Below are 19,468 nucleotides of genomic sequence, written 5' to 3' on the forward strand. Positions count from 1 at the left end.
AACATGACAAAACAAATACAGACCAAATGGACAAGGCAAAAATAACCTTCTTTAAAAGTCGTGCATGGATCTAAACAAATATGAGGATTTGTTTGGGCAATTGTTTTGGCTATAGACGGCTGTAATTACCATCATGACAACCATCTGACATCAGATGCCTCGACAAAGAGAAGCAGCCCAGACCTTGCATCAGGAGGTAAATGCGTTCAGTCATTTAGTGCGGCTCCCCAAGGATGTTATAAAACTGAAAAGGTTCCCCACCCAACTTAGACCTGGAAATGTATGGTTGGTTGAAACCCCCTTTTCGGCAACCACTTTTTCTCAGGAGTTGGTGTAGAGCAAAGCATAGCAAACAGGATACTGGGAATTCATTGTGTGGACACAAACATGATTGCACATGAATGTACAAATGTACAACTCCCGAATATACCTTGACCTGGATGACTGAGCATCTTCACAGTGATGTATGCTGCATGGATGTGGATGAGCCAGAATCAGTGATATCTAAAAGATGAGCTCTTCTTGTAGTTGTAGCACTTGCAGAGCCAACCCATCTTTTTATTTAACTAAAAGGAAACATGCAAATGTCCACACACTCATGACTGATATTTAAATCCTGTCCAGATGCACTGGATGCTGACAATCAGTGACTCATTGCTAATGGCTAATTACTATGGGTTTCTACACAGCACATCCTGCAGGAAATGGGCATCGTCACAGAGAAGTGATTTGTTTTCATGGGTGTGTGTATACATGTTGAATGGCGCCTGACTGCATGTGTATTTCTGTCCAACAGCATGCTATATATGTGATTGATGCAATGTCTACCTTGACAACATGGGTCAACCTGTCAGTGTAGAGTGACACTACGATTTGCAGAATGCTCCTGCAGAGCCTTCTAACCACCATGTGGCCCTTCAATTATGGTTATCATGTCAGCCTGCTCAGCTTCAATTCAATCATGCCAGCTAGAGCCGCTCCCATCCACACACACACACACACACACACACACACACACACACACACACACACACACACACACACACACACACACACACACACACACACACACACACACACACACACACACACACACACACACACACACACACACTACTCAGCACTCTCAGATGAGACATAATGCACAAACACACAACTTCACTTTGACTGTTCCAATATGCTAAGAGGTTGTTTTTTCATTAGCTTTTACTATAAATCTCACATTTACTATGTCACGCACATGCAAGGGTTTTTAATTTCTGATCAAACATTTTCACTTAGGTTTATACAAACATTCAAACTCAATTACCTACATGATCTCAAAATATCCTGTATGGTCTTGTAGTACAATTTTCTTATCAGCAAATGAAAACATCGAAATAGAGGTGGGCAGCAGTGTTGAAATTATTACCAACCCTTTTTAATTCTACCCTTTAAATGTCTGTAACCCCCACCAAGGGTGTGGCTGTTTGCTAACTGGGTAATAAGCAGATTCTGCCTATCTACGGATTCAAAAGCTGGGACAACACCGTCTGCTATTTTTTGTGAATGAGACATGAGAAAAGCTCAGCATTATGCAAATATCTTCTGAGGCTGTGTGAGTGACAGCCAAGTCAAATCAAATTTATTTATTTGTATAGCCCATTTTCACAAATCACAATTTGACTCATAGGGTTTTAACATGGTTTGACATCCTCTGTCCTTAACCCTCAGCAAGAGTAAGGAAAAACTATATATAAATACGTAGAAACCTCAGAGAGAGCCACATGTGAGGGATCCCTCTCCCAGGACGGACACAAGTGCAATAGATGGCACGTCAAGTGAGAGCCAATCAGGATCAAGTTGCTATCCATTTTTGTTTAACTCCTTCAGTCCAATCCCCTACCAGCTAATAATAACACTTATTTGGGGTTAATAAGTGTTATTATTATTAACCCCACTAACCCACTAGCCTGGCATGCTACTAAAAAGCATGCCAGGCTAGTAGGTGGAGATTTAGTGTCCATTAACAATCTATCAAATACCAGAGAAGAACACTGTGGTACCGTCAGATGAGGCAGACATCTACAAATGCCGGTAATGTGCTGCAGTAATGCTAACTTTACCTGCAAACTTGTAATTAGACGTAGCAGTGTTACGTTACCAAACGTAGATAAACAAGTATATAACCATCATTGTTCTTGTTGTTTCTGGCTCATGCTCGCTACACAAAGCAACAGTTGAAATGGGTGTCATTAAGATGTGATGTCGTTGTTTCCAAAATGCTCTGCCAGAAAATCTGTACTTTAGAATGAGTAAAATCCTTGTTTCAGTGACTTCAAACACTGTTTATGTGTTGAGTAGAGGCCCGAACGCAGAGCAAAACGTTTGTTTAGAGAAATACCTGCATGAGTGAATCTACAGTGTGAACTCATGGTAATAAAAGAACACCGGTGTGTTTTATTACTTTTTAGACAATTATAGAGCTCTCAGCTTTTGGTTCTATATAATCAAGACTAAATGGATCTATAAATTGGATTTATTGAAAGAAAAGATATAAGTATATAGAGTTCTACCAGTTTGATGCTTTTTAGTGTTTTGAGAATTCTGCATTCAAATGTAAACATAAAAAAATGGACTTGAACAAGTTAAAAATCTTGTCTGAGCCAAAAAACACTGGTGTGGTCAGAATGCATCTCTGTATCATTTCCACCAAGACCAGACTAATTCCAGTGGAGGGCATTTATTATGATTTCCACGACTGCTTACCCGTCTTAGGAATTGCAGCTCAGTGACTTCCAGTGGGAGGGGCCAGGGCGTTGATGAGGGGTTGGGGAATTGGCAGGGGCTCTGTTTACTGCAGTGAGGTTCCTGACACAAACCCCAATAGATGGGCCAAATAAATCTGTGTGTCATTATGTAGGAGAGGCCGGACCATCCCCTGGTGGAACGCACAAGTGCCCAGGTACTTTCTACTGCGTAACAGCATCCTCCATCCCTACCCCCGCCCTTCCCCACCAACCCCTTACACTCCAGCCTCCTCTCCTCTCCATCCCCCACAACAACAGCACTATTCCCGCACTCTCTTTCTCATCCGGTACCAAGGGATTCTCTCTGTTTACTCCACAGACAATCAGTGATGACAGAATGAAACTGGTCCAGCAGCATTCTTTTGAGCTCATGGACCATTTCTAAAGCATCAACCATTAACATACAGGACATGGATGATGTGATCAGTACTGTCATCATGTGCTGACAGGATCAAAGTGAACATTACACCAGTTGAAAAGCCCACAATGATCATCTGTGAACATTTTAGAGCCATGTCAGTTTGACATAGTGCAGAAATAATTATCCATTCAATTGGTTAAATATTTATCAACCACAATTTGGACCTTGCTAATAAGAAATACTGAGCCTTTGCTGGTTCCAGTTTGTTAGAATGTATCGTAGTTTGGAACTCTTGTAACAGTTTACCATTTTAAAAATTAAACCATTCATAGATTAATCCAGGAAAAAAATTATAGCAGCAATTGCAGTGATAAATAACAGCACCCCCCAACGATAAGAACGCTAAAGCTTCAGGACAATTAAATGACTGGTGTCTTTCCAGACTGGAGCCAAAGTGTGGAAACCACTCTTTGATGATTTCATACTCCCATAAATGCACAATAAGAAATTTAGTTTTCCTTTTTCTGTTAATTTTGAAGTACACAAATCTAACCCCTGCAATACACAAGCAGTCCCTGTGCTTTTCTACAAATTCTACTTTTCTTCAAATTAATGAAATACAAAGTATAAAGTGTATCCCAATGACTAAAAAAAGAAGGTGTAGCAGCACTGCGATGATGAGGGGCCTGTTGTAAGAAGCAATCTCAACTTACCCAGAATTTTATCAACCTACATTGACTGTCTATAACCTGTACTGCAGTTGGTTATCAGCTGGCTCACCACAGGTTTTCATATTTAGCTACGGGCTTGTACATGTGAGAGAGATGGAGTTGTTTACAACTACATTAGAAAAACAAATGCTGATAACTGCATGTTAATTCAGATATAGTGATATCCAAAAGTGACATTTAACAAGTCAAATGTAAATAATTATTATTATGAGTTCAGTTCCAGTTCCACTGGATTGATCCAAGGTGATTCATGAAGAGTGCACAAAGGACTTGAACCTTAAAACCCAGACTTAAACCTGAAGTTACCCCAATAACCAAAGACCCTGCTTCATAGTAGTTCCAATCTGAGCTGGAGCCATCTAACTTGAGGATCATGCAGAGGTTTCACAGGAAGGATGTTACATGCTCTTACATGCACACGATCCCAAACCAAAAACTAACAAAGAAGAAAGAAATCCAGATCACAACACACACAAGGATACATGAATAGGCCTATGAAAATCACAAATGGATGGAAATCCCTCCTCTTGCCAATCAGAGTCATAGAAATACAAAGTCAAGCTCCACCAAACCAATCTCAACATAGGCAGTTCAACTGTAAGAAAAACATGAGATCATGTGGCAGCATTCTAGAGCTACTGGATATCTGATAACAAAAAGATGGCAGCCCCTTGTACAGAGCTCCAGTGTTTTTGCTTCATGGTCCACATTTGTGGTAGAGTACAGTTGTTCTCCTGTCCTTTATCACTCCTAAGTCACAGCATGTATCAGTTGCTCTACAGTTTTGCTGAAACATATAAACACTGTCTAAATAATAAAGTGATAGAAGCATCAGTCATTATCACATTGTTTAAAATACCCTCAGCCACAGTGGCACAGTTTCTTAGAGGTTAAGAAAGCAGCTCTTTGTGCCTTCGCCTACTGAAGATGCGTGATAACTCTTAATTAAATGTTAGATGCATTATAGATGGAAAATTTAGTAATGGAGCACCAGAAAATATATATTTATCTGAAATTGTGTGTGTACAATAACTTGCTTCTTCTGCACATCATCTGTTGACATAACCACCTTAAGTCTCAATTAATTCAGAGGAGAAGAAAACACCCTGCCATCTGAAACAGCTTCGCTCGACAGAAATGTAACAGAGAGAGGGAGAGAGTGAGCGAGCAGAGCCCCCCCCCCCCCCCCCCCCACACACACACGTCATTAATCGTTGCTTCCCATCAGCTCTGTCACTTAAGAGCTGTATAAGCCATTAGGCCAGTGCTACTCACCCTGTTAGGACCACCACAAAGTCCATTACATTCCAGCCATTACGTAGGTAGGAGCCTTTGTGAAAGGCAAAGCCCAGGGCGATGATCTTGATACCAGCCTCAAAACAAAATATTCCAATAAAGTAGGGCTCAGTGTCGTCCTGTGAGAAGAGAAGAACACCGTGATAAGGATTCATCATACCACCCAATTGCATCTGGCCGTTACAATAAAATCAAATGTTGGCCCATCAATGTCATCCACCTCTAATACAATGATATTATTTCCTCAATTGTTTCAGTGTATCACGCTGTAACTCCAAAGATGTGATGGCTCGGATTTTTTTTTTTTCTGTGAATTTTGGGAGTGTTTGACTCACTCCATTTGACTTCAATGAGTCTATATTCAATTGGGCGATTCCAATATTATTGGATGTCAAATTTGAAATTTGTCTCTTCAGCCGTTTTTTGACATAAACTCCACACTTCTCCACAGTTTGCCTTTCACGCATGAACAACACAGCAGGAGATTCTGTGCTCAGACGTGGTCACAGCGACCCAGAGAAATCTCTGGAGCATTCAGGTGAGGGACGGAGATCACATATTTCTTCTTTATAGCACATCAACACCGGCAGCAGCCCTTTTCCCCAAAACTCTACTCACATCTGCATATATACGTCTTACATATTCATGCATGACACCTGTTTTACATCCAGACTTTTTTTTGTTACACTGACACATGTGTTAGAAATGTCATCAACAGCCCACTTGCTTGTGGTGATCCTGAGGAGGATTTCCTGCTGAGCTCATTACATTTTACTTTAATTGAATAGTTCAATTTGTAAAATATATAAAACCCAAATCATTGAATACATTTTGACACATTTTGGTGTATGGTTAGTATTTTCTGAGGGGGTCCATTGGGGGAGCTTGTATATCCCTGCCCAGTAACTACTCAGTAGGAATCAAGAAGCCATTTTCGTTAAGAAATGAGTCAATTCCCACGCACACTTATCGGACACAACATGAAAGCCAGTTTCCTGTTTTAATGTTGTGGCTGATTATACCAATTTAGTTTATTTCAGAGAGTCTGGGCAGAAAAGAAATGCATACCCAATTCTGTCACGAATTGGATCCAAACCACATTTGGAGGTGGAGTTGGAGGCTGAAACTCGTTTCCAATCAGATCTCAACACATGTCCAGATGCTCAAAATGGATCTCTAGTGTCATCTGAGTCCCTCGCACAGCGACACACAACAATCGGTATCCAAGAATGTGGTCTGATTTTGTTTTGATTTTGTTTGGTTTTGGCTTTAAACAATGTTTTTAGCGTGTAAGGAGTAAACATAACAGATCTGAAACAAATAACCCACTGCCTGTTGCAGTAGATTTTGGTGATCAATAAATCATCTTAGTCCTTCTAGTAGCTCAAAGGACAAGCATTCAATGGTTCCAGCTGTTCAAATGTTTATATTACTGCTTAAATAGATAGAAATAGAAATTACAGCTTTTTTAATTGTCAAATTGATTTATAGAAAAAATAAATTGCTGATAAATCAATAAGGAGAATAACTGGGTGAGACTGTAAAACTGTGAGATAGGACTGTGTCATTTTCTGATAACAAATCTGATCACTTCATGACTTCATGAACTCTACACTGTATCTGTGAGACAGAGTTTGGGCAGATCACAGAGAGTGGATCAATGAAAACTGGCAGCTGGGGAGGGGGCTAAGGAGTGACTTCTGACTCATGAAAGAGCCTACCCCTGCCCATGCCTCTGCCAGATCTTTGTTTGTACAGGAAGACTAACTGCACTACCTTCTTTAATGGGAAGACTTAACGAGAGAGCCGGTGCGGGGGAAGGGCACAGTGGGGGTAGCCGGACATAACGATACACAGTTGGGATCAACCGAAGCTCTGCAGGGTTCTGCTTGTCCCCTGCATTACATTCAAAACATTTGTTGTGGTATTCATGAAAATACGGTCACCCAACTTCCATAGAAACATTTAGTATTTTCTTTGGAGGTAAAAATGTTCAGGATTAGACAGAGCAGTGAAGCTGCAGCGAAGACTGTGACTTTGTTGCAGCTGAAAACAACCAGACCACCACATCTCTTTGAGCTGCAAGTTCAGGGATGAATTCACTTATAAAGAGGCACCAAAGACATTCACTTTACAAAGCAAAAATAACAGAGCAAAGCAACACTGTGACTGCATGGTTCTATCTTTTCCACTGTATGAGACATGAGGAGCTGTACAGCGGGAGATAAGAAGTGTTCTTGTGGCTACTTACCAAGCGCTCTGACATCGGGGTTTTGTCTGAGGCCGGTAGGTGTTGCTCCAAAGCCAGCACAATGCAGTTTGCTATGATGGTGGCGAGGATCATGTACTCAAATGGAGTAAGAGGGTCAAGGAACTTTAGAGGATTCACATTCACAGGTTGCTTCACAAGCAAACACAAAAACACACCATTGAATTAATTCTTAAAATACACAGCAAATAAGCAACGAAAACAAAAACAAAACAATCCTGAATCTTTAGAACTGTCTTCTGCACCTGATCTCTGGCGTGGTGTTTGTTGGTGTATCATTCTTACAGAAGACCTAACAGGGGTCCTCCTTACATTTTTAAAGCAGCTAAAGTTACATTTCATAGCAGTCACTCTTTTTTGCCTTGCTCATGCATCACTGATAAATTTCTGCTTATTATAATGAAAAGAAAACGTCTTCTTTCTGTCGTCCTGAAGAAATTCAAACAAAAAGAGTCCACAGACTCAACAGACCAGAACGCGTCAAAGCCATAAAGTTCAATGTCCAGTCATCATAAAGTCTGTGCACACCGATTCTGTTATCACTTCACAACTAACCCAATTTATCTTTTCAGAACAGCCAGTGTGCATATCAAGAGTACATCTGTGGCTCAGGGGTAGAGCGGGTTCTCGGGTTGTAATGTGGCCGTAGCAAACCAAAGCTTGACTCATGGCCAACACAATTGCCAGTTATGTATAGGGTTGAGAACTGAAATCCAATCATGCATTGATTAAAACATGATCGCTCACTACCCGTCCGAATTACAATGCAGATTTCAGGGTATGAGCTATGTACTGAAACAGGCAACACAGACCTCACAGCATATGTCTCATTAACATAACATTGAACTCTGATGGCCACACGCTCTACATGGCTCTGACAGCACATGACCTGCCTACAGTCAGCTACCTCAGACATGAGTTGAAATAACAACAAAATGTCCAAAGCTAAATGGTTGAAAGTTTGGCTGTATTTCATAAGAACTGACACCGCTATGTGGAGGAAAGGTTCAAAAACAATTCCGTGTAAAGGGAGGAACACGACTGACTTACTGAAGCACCTGGCTGTGTTGTGTGACCCCATTGTGTGACCCCATGTCAAGCACATCAGCTGAAAAGTGTGGGCAGCCCTTTTTGAAGTACTGGAAAGAACACACCCAACACTGGTTATATAGCAATAAAATATGCTTATGTCTTGTAACACTAACTGCTCAAATAGTACCACATTAAGATTGGTATGTAGAAGTTTGTTTGAGTTTTCCTCCAAAGCCACAGAGGACATCATAAAGCTGCTCTCAGTTTCAGTAGTAGTTCTAATGACACAGAACAGAGCTCAATGTGCCCTTTTAACCACATTGTCCACAAACTAGATGGGTTTACTGTATATTTCGTATGCAGGCTTTTCATTATTCATGCAGATAAGTTCATACATGGTCCGTCTCCCTGTTGAACTAAAACAATCACCTTTCTGCCACAGTCAAAAACCTGTTGGGATCCTCATCAATATGCAACATCTTTGCAGCACTGAGTAGGCTGTGCGGAGAGTTTCTAGTTGCATCAAGAAATGAAACAGAGATTTGTACAGCTTATTGGGCATCTCTCTTCCTTGCAGTGCACTGCTGCTGGGTCATTAGCACCACCACTCCAACATCCCCTCTGGACCACCTCCAGCTCTACCAGGAGAGGGCCGGCCAATGGACTCCAGCTGCTGGGGGCCACAACAGATCATCCTGCAGTGCTGCCATGATTGCTCTGCTTTAGGACACTGGGTCAGAAATGCAGCGTGACATCTAAGCATGATAGATTCTTGCTACTCACCAGGGGTTATCACCCAGAGTCTTAAGCAATGGAGGCTATCACCAGTGTTGCCATAGTTACTGTGAAAAAGTAACTTAGCTACTTTACAAGTTACTTGCTTTTAAAAGTAACTAAATTAGATTAAAAGTTACTTGATTTTAAAGTAACTAAGTTAGATTACAAGTTACTTTATTAGTTACATTCAGCAGCTGCCGACAACACCCCCGCCGCCTCAACATAAAAATTAGAAACCGCCGGAGCCCCAGATTAGAGTAACGCGTTACCGGCACCACTGGCTATCACACAACATAATGTGAAATAATTGCAACACCTTTAACACTCATTACCATATGATTTATTTACCATTGACTTTTCTTTAAAAACGTATCAAAATCCACACCAGTGAGAATTTACTCTGTTGCTCAGTCAATGCACAAAACTCAACAGGTGGCGTCCGCGCTCAAACAATCATTCACTGCAGACTAAATCAATAAAAATGCACCTGCAGCCAATTCCAAATGCATCCTGCTGCATTGTATTGCTATGGCTTGTTTGTTTGGCGTCACACCCATACAGACTGCCACCAGCTCTATGCTGAGGCCAGGCTGCGGCTCGCAGCTTTAGATTGACTCTATAGAGCTCTACTGAATTCATGAATACAGCAGTGGGCGTGATCTGACCAGGTTCCCTCAGCACATAGGAACAAACAACAGAAAGCTTCTCTGTCATATCCCTTCTCATGTGAGTCAAGAGGATAAATATCATATAAATCGAGAACGTATAAAACTCATATAATAGGATACTAGGCATAAAAGCAACTTAATAACTTAAGCAAAACATGAGTCAAAATACTAGCAACATCTTATGCTAAACTGCTTTTTGGTAGTTACTATTCTGTTAAAGTTTGGCTCTGAAAGCTGTCTTAAATGTAAAGGAAAAGGTGTCAGATCTCTCTCTGAACCAACATCTGACAGAAAAGAACCAACTGTGGGAGTTTGAAGATGTAGTAATATAAACAACTCTTTGCATGTGGTATACAACTGGTATACAGGCATAATGAGAGGCTGCATCCTCTCAGAAAGGTTTAGGTAGTAAAACCTTTCTGACCCCTACCCTATGCCTATCATATTGTATCTTATGCCGGTAAGCACGGAACCTGAGATTGGAAGGATATGGCCATTCTGTGATCTTTTTGGCATATTTCCGTATGATGTTGTCCTCGCTGAAGATGAACAGAGAGCGGTTGACGGTGAGGCAGCTCTGTTTGACTGGGATGGGGTTGTAAATGGCCATTGTCCTGGCTCTCTGGGCCATCGTCTGCTTGTACACCCTCGGGCCCCCCGGTGGCCCTGGCTGCCGGCTGGCCCCTCTGGCCGGGCCCGCGGGACAGCTGCCTCCATAGCGGCTGGACAGTACATCTTCGAAACGAGCCATTGCGGGATAGTGCGGGTGTTGCTGGAGAAACCAAAACTGACAGCAGAAAATAAATGGATAAGAAGCATCACAGCACACACGGTCGTCCTTTTGGTGCTGTGGTTCCTTTAGGTGCGTGTATCAGAGCACAAGAGTCATATATCCACAGGTACCGCAGCAGAGGGGGGCTGTGTGTCCTCAGTGTCCGGCTGTTCTCTCCTCCACCCCGCTGCCTCCCGTGCTCTCACTGCCCCTCTCATCCAACTTTACATGACCAGCTTCCACCATGCATCAACGGTCATGGGTGTTCCTTCCTCGGCTGATCGCCCTCAAACACACACTCACACACACAGTCACACAGGCGTCAGCTCTACAAGTCCATGCCACAGGATGCGCCTTCCGCCAAACCCCGAGTCAGAAACTGACTCTTTAACGCGCCACAGAAAATGACTGCGAACCGTCACAGCGAGGACTCAATTGAGATGTTCCTCCAGAAATCATCCGCGGACGACATCGTCCCTGTCAGCGCTTAAGTCTCCCTCCTCGACCCGCCGCGTGTTTACAGGTGAGACCGAGTCAACCCTCCGCCGCCGCCGCTTCCTCTCCAGCCGAGAACCGAGGGGAAATCTGAGCCGTGCGCTGAGCTTCCGTGAACTCTCCGCTGACGTGCGTGAGGAGGAGACGCCACTTTCATCTTGCACTGTACCCCCCCACCCAACCTCCACGTGACCGCGAAGACGCCAGCCAGTGGCTCCACCTGGCCCGGCCCTGTCTCCATAGCAACAGGGAGGATGGAGGAGAGTTGCTCCTCAGCATCACGAAATTTCTACATTTCATCACTTCTACATCTGACTTAAAATATCTATGGAGGTGAAGTATCACCACTTCCTGTTTTTACTGAGTGTTCTTTTTATTTCTCTGTCCTCTATTTAGCCCTTGATTTGTTTGTGTGTGTGTGTGTGTGTGTAGGACAATTTATTGTCGTTATTATAGCTATTACTAAATGAATAATGTAATACCTTATATATGTTATTCATATTATATTCACTGTAATGACCAATCAACCAGAGCTTAATATGACAGTTACACCAATGGTAAATGGTCTGTATTTATAAAGCACCTTTCTAGTCTTGATGGCCACTTAAAGTGCCTTACAATACAGTTTTATATTCACCCATTCACACTCACATTCATACAGTGCATCTATGTGCAGCACTTTCTCTATGAGAAGAGGCCAATTGGGGTTCAGTATCTGGACGAACCGAGCCACCAACTGTGGTAAGAGGATGACCGTTCCAACCCCTGAGCCATTAATATAATATTAATAATATTGATAGTAATGATGATAATAAAAATAATAATAATATTACATTTATGTATACATCACCTTTCATACAAATGCAGCTCAAAGTCAATATCAATACGAAAATGTTAGCAATAAAACAAAGACAAATACAATAGCTACATTTAATTAAAAACAAGATAGAAGAAAAAGGGTGGCCCAGGTTTCCCTGGTCTCTCTCTTTCTCTCTCTCTCTTCTGTCCCCTCTTTTCCACTCACCTCTCCTCTCTTTTTCTTTATGTTTTTGTCCCTCAACAGTCACAAAGTGTTTGCTCATGGTGGAAACTGATGGTTTCTCTATAATATTAAGGTCATTACCTTAACATGTTAAGTGCCTTGAGATAATGTATGTTACTATACCATTAAAACTGAATTAATTTGAAATGTGTTTGTATGAACAGTGCTATAAAAATGATGTTTGGTTGATTAATTGATGTGGCACCACACCCAACAGAATCTCTACATGCACATTTCTGCAGATACACCAGAGATGTGATTTCAGTATGTGGTTGAAAACATATTTTGTGGTTGTCATTCATTGCCATTGCTTCAAAGCTCGACTAAGAAACCAACATGAATCATCTTGACAAACCATTGTAAACTAGTGGATTAATCAAATCTTTGTGTCAAATTATTTGATAAACAGTTTGTTAACTTAAGACCACAAACCTTTAATAAGCCTTTATTATCATTATCAGACACATTTAAACATGGGGCAGAATTTACTTCTGTGGCTGATCGTTGTATATCTTTGATGTTGATATTAAATGGTAAATGATCCAAATTTAACACTGGAATCATACTGCCAAACTTCTGGTAAGTGGATGACCCGCTCTACCTCCTTAGTCACAACAGGAAACATTTATAAAACTGAGAATTTTTTGATCACATGTAAACAGGTTTAAATTACAGCTGCTTTCATTCGGTCCTCAGTATTGTTTGAGAAGATGAAAATGAGATGATCATGTAGTAGCAGTGAATAACAAATAATGAAATGCTTTTTTATTAACTGTGTTTCATCAATGGACCGTGAATCCATGTGAAAAAAAATACATGAGGAAATTTGGTCTGTGACCTTTTGCAATCTCTGCAATGTTCAAAGGATTAGTGCTGACATGCAGAGGGGAGCATTCTCCAGCCCAACATCTTGGCAGGAGCCTGTCTCAGTACTCTGCTGTCCTCACAAGGTCCAGGCCGAGCTCAGGATGCCACAGACTCCAGCAGTTCTCAGTGTATCTACATTTTTAAGGATGTCAGTGTCGTTTGTGCAATTTTTAGATACTGAACACTTCCCTGTCTTCGCATTTGTTGTACTTTTGGTCTGGCTCCGTTTCTCCTGATTTGTGGCTATGTGCTCTAATAAAGACGAACATTAATACTTACCACTAGATTGTTCTTCAAACTTTGTGTTTGTCTATTTACTCAATGTGACAATACCCTTGTGCACAAACTGGATCCTATTAAACAACACTGAGATGAAGAGGCTCACATTGGGGTTGGTCCTCCCTGATGCTTTAGTGTCTCAGTTAGAGCAAGAAGGAAAGATGTGTCTGAGCGACTCCATAAAAAAAGGATGACAAAATATGGTTTTAAAAGGTTTTTAATTACTAAGTAGACAAGTAGTAAAAGGTTCATAGGAAGGATCAAACTACCAATAACATTATCTTACTGCAGTAATTCTCAAATACAACTGGTCGCAGTATTAAAGAAAAAGTCAGTGACTGTTACAACAATCTTAAACCTGATCATTGGCTCTTTAAACTAGCTGGACCTTATCTCATATACAGTATTTCTGGCTGGTGGCAGGTGGCATTCTTCATAGAAATAAGCTGCATCCAGGTTCTTACCCGAGTGTAACTCTTGTGTTGTATCTGGCTCAGAGGGCATTGTTTCTGACATTAGACAGGGCCAAGTGGCAGAATTTGTTCAGGTAGAAAGAGAGATCAGTGATCCTCAGTGAGTGCGTGTCTGTAGTGACACTTGACAGAACCACACTGACAGCTGAAGTACTTGCTCTTCACCCTCCAGTAGTGATCACCATAGTCAAACCTGGTGAGAAGGAGACACCAGTCAAATCAGATTATCTTTATTTCAAAGCTCTTGCCTGAACAGGAAGAGGAAGACAGAAGAGAGAGCTGAGCGTGCTTTTATGTCACTCACCCAATCTGGTCTCCAGCTTTGATGGGCCGACTGGAGAAGAAGGCTATCCTGGGAAAGCGTAGATCCTGGTGCATGGTGAACACCCTCACAGCCAGTAGGTTGGGCTCACACAGATGGTTGATGAAGCGGCCGATGTTACCAAAAAGTCTTGAATCAATGCAGTGTACATCTCCCACCTGCACACGATGAGAAGAACAAAGAGTCAGACAAAGAGTCAGTAGCAAGTGGGTCTGAAAACAGCTGGGTCATTTATTATTGTCTACCTAAACAGAAGTTTGACTGCTCTGTTCTTTGTTTCCAACCTGTTTGTCTGACTTCTCATTTTTTATTTTTTTCATTTTTTTTTATTTTGTTAGGCTCCACAGTTAATTGAGTGAGTACATTAGAATTACTCATTGAAAAGATGAACAAATCTCCAAAACTCTAGATCAAACCTGGCCTGATTTTTTTCAATTTTTTCCAGACAGAAGGGGTCCTCAGTGGGAACAATATGGAATGATTATGATATGTTTCTATTTCAATACAATTTCTGTGGTCTCCTTTTTATCCTTCTATGTGGTTGGACACTCGTGGACAGGCAGAGACTTATCCTTAAGTCTCTGCACTGTTGTCTGGGCAATTTGCTTCAGGTCATTGTCGTACTAAATGGGGAAACTTCTCCTCGGTCTGGAGCAGGTTTTCTTAAATGACCTTTAAGAGTTCTAGCAAACCTCCCGGACCGAGGCCAATCTTTCCTCCTGTACCTGTTTAGCTGGATGACCTTTTGGTTATTTACGTTCTTTCCAACATCTTTCAACTTCTATTGTGAACTATTTCTTATCAGTTCAATTTGCCAACTCAAGTTCAGCGAGATCTCAAGGAAGATTTGAGTTAAAGAGGACTCACCCCTCAGTTCAGGGCCACAGAAAACGGTCTGAATACTTAAGAGATTTCAGTTTACAATTTCAACATTATTGTCATAGAGATACTAAGTGTAGAATGGATGAAAGTGGCAATATTGGAATATGCTATTGTTGTATACCAGGCTGCATCTAAGACTAATATTACCCCTCAGTATGGTTTAGAACAGAATATACAGAATTGTTCCTTTCATAACTCATCATTGTACAAACTCTATTTTCCTGCTCCCATTACAAGAACACAGGCTTCAGTGTATTTTCAAATGGATTCTATTTACAATTTATGGCACCTTTCACCTATAATTCTCGATTGAGACTCTATAAAGCTCTTTTTCTGTCTCTACACTCTCTAAGACAACAGCGAAGACTTATGTATAAATCTCCCTGATTTAAATAATCTACCTTTTAAATGTTTGATCCAAATACTCTTTCCACTTGATCAGAAATATCCAGTCTTCTTCTTATAGGATTGGTTGCACTAAACAGTTCAGTTTTGCCATTCATATCCATTCATAGGTTAAGGTAAGGTAACTGGTAACTATGGTTAGAGGGAATTAAGTCAATGTTATATCCTCTGACGTCATGGAGACACGGCTGTGTGTGTGTCTGTGTTTTTGCGTGTGTGTGTGGGAGTACACATATGTGTTAACGTGCACGGTAGCCTTGTGCAGCTTTAAATATCCGGGTCAATTTATTCAATCACCTTATTGTCGAGGGTGAAGAGGAAAGAATCATTCTCCCTTTTGTCAGCCTCTGCGTCAGTGATGATCTCTCCGACGTATCTGTGGAAGAATCAAAGAGCTCAGTGCACAGCTTCTGCTGAATATTTAATGCAGTAAAACACTGAGTGCATCCCTTTCTCTCATGAGAACCTGTCCTCACTCGCAAATGAATGTTCCTTGAGGGATATCCTGCATGGCTCTCACTCCCCAGCCCATCTTCTGTGTCTTGAAGAGCTGCAGCCGGGCTCTGAAACCAACAACAAAAGGTGATTATTTAATCCAGCAGCTGACAAAGTGGTAGCAAGCTTCTGAGCAACATTAAGAGAAAAGATAGCGTTGATTTTATTCAGGAAAACAGAGTTTCACAAGACAACAACTTGAGGCAATCCTTTTCCTGTAAGAGAGCATTGATTCTCTTCTCCACCGGCCTGAATAAAAGCCCCGTCTGCACAGACCTCTGACACCCATCCAAACTGAGTTTCCATTTCAAAACAAGAACCTACATCCAGACAAGCATTTTAAGTCAGTATCAGAAATAATCTCCATCCATAAAACCCACCTGAAAAAGTATATTATTAGGCCATTTACATACAGTGGTCACCATTACAGTCATGTGTGAGCTGCTATTAACAGGAAGCAGACCGTCTCCTCTGAAACTGGTTGCTTAGTTACAGAAAATACTACAAATGAGGAGTAATGGTAAAAAGTATGAGCAGGGATTTCTTATCATCAACCATCAAAGAGTTGGACCTGTAACTGACACTGAGTTGGATACATTTTTTGCATTTGCTGCATGTAGTTGTGTCGTGACCAGTCGGAAGCAAACATGGGAAACCCCAGTTTCAAACTAACACAAGACCAGCAGTGCTTCCAAAAGTCTATTAATAAAGATTAAGATTAAGATACATTTATAAGTACCAAACACGGCATACTCATGCAGGTAGGGAAATTTAACCTCTGCTTTTAACCCATCTGGCGAAGGACACACAGAGCAGAGAGCGACAATGTACGGCGCCCGGGGAGCAGATGTTGGGGGAGTAAGGTGCCTTGCTCAGGGGCACTAGACAGGGTTGGGAGAATCCTCTTGAATTTTTGGACAGATCAATCCAGGTTCGTCTTTTTGTTGTTTCTCCGTGGATTCGAACCAGAGACGAACCAGAGACCTTTTCTGCCACTAGTCCAAGTTTCTGACACTAGTCCACCGCCTAGTGTGGACACCATGAGTCAACAAAGCAAGTGATGTTTAAAAAGTAAAACATATTAGTGTGGATGTTGTCAGAATGTGTCTGTCCATCTGTACTCTTACTGTGGCTTCAGTTTTCCTCTTAATATTAACACGATAACATGTGTCACGTGACTTTTCTCGTCAAATCACAAGTGAGCGATCTCCCCTGAGGTTTAAGTTAGGCTCCTCTATTGCCTCTTGCACTAATGTTTTTCTTTTTTTCTTAAGCTGTATATATACATTTTTATATTCTATTTTATCTTATTTTACACTGCTTGATATATTCTGAGCATTGCTATAACAGAGTCTGTGACCCAAGCATTTCATTGCAAGCTAGCCTGGATGCCAGACGAATTTAGCCCCGTCCACAACATTTGAGGTCGGGAAGTTCGGTCTGGAGTCGCTCCATTGAGGAGAAATTATGCGCGACCGGGCCAATCAGATTGTCAGGGCGGGCTTTATACGATGATGGACAGATGATCAACGGTAACGTAATCAACCACGTCATCAAAGTGCCCTTGGGTTGAATTCGTTTTCAACAAACATGCCTACCGCTGGAGAGCTGAGATGTGTAGATGCTACCATTGAGTCTGTTTTAGAAGACATCGACAGCGCATTCATTTTGAAAGAGGAACAGAGAACGTGGAGGCGACGCCAAAGCACCGCGCTAATCCCTATCGCGCCGGCGCTTGGCTGTTCACACCGGACACTGAAGCGACGCTGAACAGCGCGAGGCAGCCTTGGCGCAGTGCGGTGCTTCAGCCTCCGGTGTGACCAGCACAAAGTTTTAACATGGGAGTGGATGGGAGCCAGCTGTTATTTAAGGCTTGGCGCTGCGCTGAAGCGGCTTCGGCATCGCTTCAGCGTTCGGTGTGAACCTGGCGTTAGTAAATAACTCAAAATGCGTGGCTTAACATACATCACATACTACGTTGCTCTGATTGGTTGTAGGTCTATCCAATTGAGCGAAGAGGAATTTTATTTCCTGGTTCGGTTGAAACACGCCCCATAATCACAGCCCAATGGAGCGGTCTCAGACTCATATTCTGACTAGAATTGTGAGTCTGACAACGTCAGGCTAATTGCAAGCGCCTGCTAAATGTAATTGATTTGTGCATATGACAATAAACTCTTGAATCAAATTAGGTCAAGATAAAAAATAACAATGAATGTTTTCTGATCTGAACTCAGGAGAATAGTCTGGACTTGCTTTAGAGTACAAAAGAGATTACTAACAAAGTATACTCATATAGTTGAAATTACATTTTATGAACTACTGCAGATTTGACCAGCTGAAAAAAGAAACTCAACCAATCAGGCATGTTCAGTGCTGAAAGCTCCAACAAAGCAGAGACTCTGAAGGGAAGATATCCCCAGAACACAATTTAGAAACTGGTCCCTGTGGTGGAAGCGCAGAGAGTTCCTACAAAGGTTCCCAGTTGGAAAGTTCCTGGAGTGGATCACACAGCTTAAAGTCAAAGTTCGCCAAAAACAAATGTATTCACTCATTATCTACTCACCACTATGCCGATGGAGGGCTGTGCGAAGTGTTGAGTCCACAACACACTTTTGGAGTCTCAGGGGTAAACTGTGTTTCAGCAAATGCAAATACAATTGAAGTAACGTTGACTCCTTCTTGAAACGTATATGTTACAAACGTGTTTGTAGCCTCAAAGTGCACTACATGAAATAACGATGCGTACCCTTGGGCGTGAGCTTGTGTGCGTTTGACATGGTGTAAATTACGTTGTTTCAAGTCGAATTTGAATGTCGGGGCTTCCGGACACTTGGATGACAACACAGGAGAAGTATGGAGGGTTTTCTGGGTTATTTTTCTGATATTTATCTTTTTCAAAAATTCTGAAACCATTTAATTCAATAGTATTAGTTTTGGCTGCAACGATGTTTACACCTGAAAATACTAAGTGTTTTTTGGGCTCAAACACTTCTTTGACATAGTGGTGAGTAGATAATGAGTGCATTTTCACTGAAAACTGCTGCCAATGCTCTGCATATAATTCCCAGGATTTCAAAGGGGCTTTTTCGTTTAGGGAAATAAAATGCTCAGTGGGTTTTATTTGAAAATCAACATCTCAAACAGGGGAACATTACCTCAGTCCATTCTGGACCACTCGGTTCCTGCAGGTCCTCCAGCATGAGCAGGCATGGTTACACTCAAACAGCACTGGGGGCTCCCGCTGAGAGAAGTCCAGAGGCAGTCGACCCTCCTGCACACACACCATCGAGCATGTCATCAGACATCAATATTCTGTAATAGCTGTTTAGGTCTTTATTCCTTTTGATTTTATCTACGAAAACAAAATAGGCAAGTTCTCAAGGACCATTGTTGCATGTCTTATCCCTTCTCTCTCCTCCTTGTTTGCTGTCTGCCTCTCCCCTACTGATTTCCAAAAGAAATCGCATGTTTGAACCTTTAAGTCTCTGTTTCTGAACAAGTCATACAAAT

The 19,468-nt window shown here is 41.7% G+C and overlaps 2 protein-coding genes across 2 annotated transcripts in view; both read right to left on the reverse strand.

The window, feature by feature from the left end:
• cacna1ba (calcium channel, voltage-dependent, N type, alpha 1B subunit, a) overlaps positions 1–11,357 on the reverse strand; it is a 138,720-nt gene extending 127,363 nt beyond the window's left edge. Inside the window, exons 1-3 of the mRNA XM_062384871.1 lie at positions 10,415–11,357; positions 7,429–7,534; positions 5,157–5,296 (exon numbers count right to left, since the gene is read on the reverse strand). Of these exons, the coding sequence (XP_062240855.1) occupies positions 5,157–5,296; positions 7,429–7,534; positions 10,415–10,674 (506 nt within the window). The 5' untranslated portion in view covers positions 10,675–11,357. The remainder of the gene's footprint in view (positions 1–5,156; positions 5,297–7,428; positions 7,535–10,414) is intronic.
• A 2,910-nt stretch (positions 11,358–14,267) lies between these two features.
• The window catches only part of ehmt1a (euchromatic histone-lysine N-methyltransferase 1a), a 33,196-nt gene continuing 27,995 nt past the window's right edge, over positions 14,268–19,468 (reverse strand). The window contains exons 19-23 of the mRNA XM_062384872.1: positions 19,114–19,229; positions 18,522–18,589; positions 15,937–16,023; positions 15,758–15,836; positions 14,268–14,331 (exon numbers count right to left, since the gene is read on the reverse strand). Coding sequence (XP_062240856.1) covers positions 15,977–16,023; positions 18,522–18,589; positions 19,114–19,229 — 231 coding nt within the window. The 3' untranslated portion in view covers positions 14,268–14,331; positions 15,758–15,836; positions 15,937–15,976. The remainder of the gene's footprint in view (positions 14,332–15,757; positions 15,837–15,936; positions 16,024–18,521; positions 18,590–19,113; positions 19,230–19,468) is intronic.

This window comes from Platichthys flesus, chromosome 3, assembly GCF_949316205.1.
Source record: "Platichthys flesus chromosome 3, fPlaFle2.1, whole genome shotgun sequence".
NCBI lineage: Eukaryota > Metazoa > Chordata > Actinopteri > Pleuronectiformes > Pleuronectidae > Platichthys > Platichthys flesus.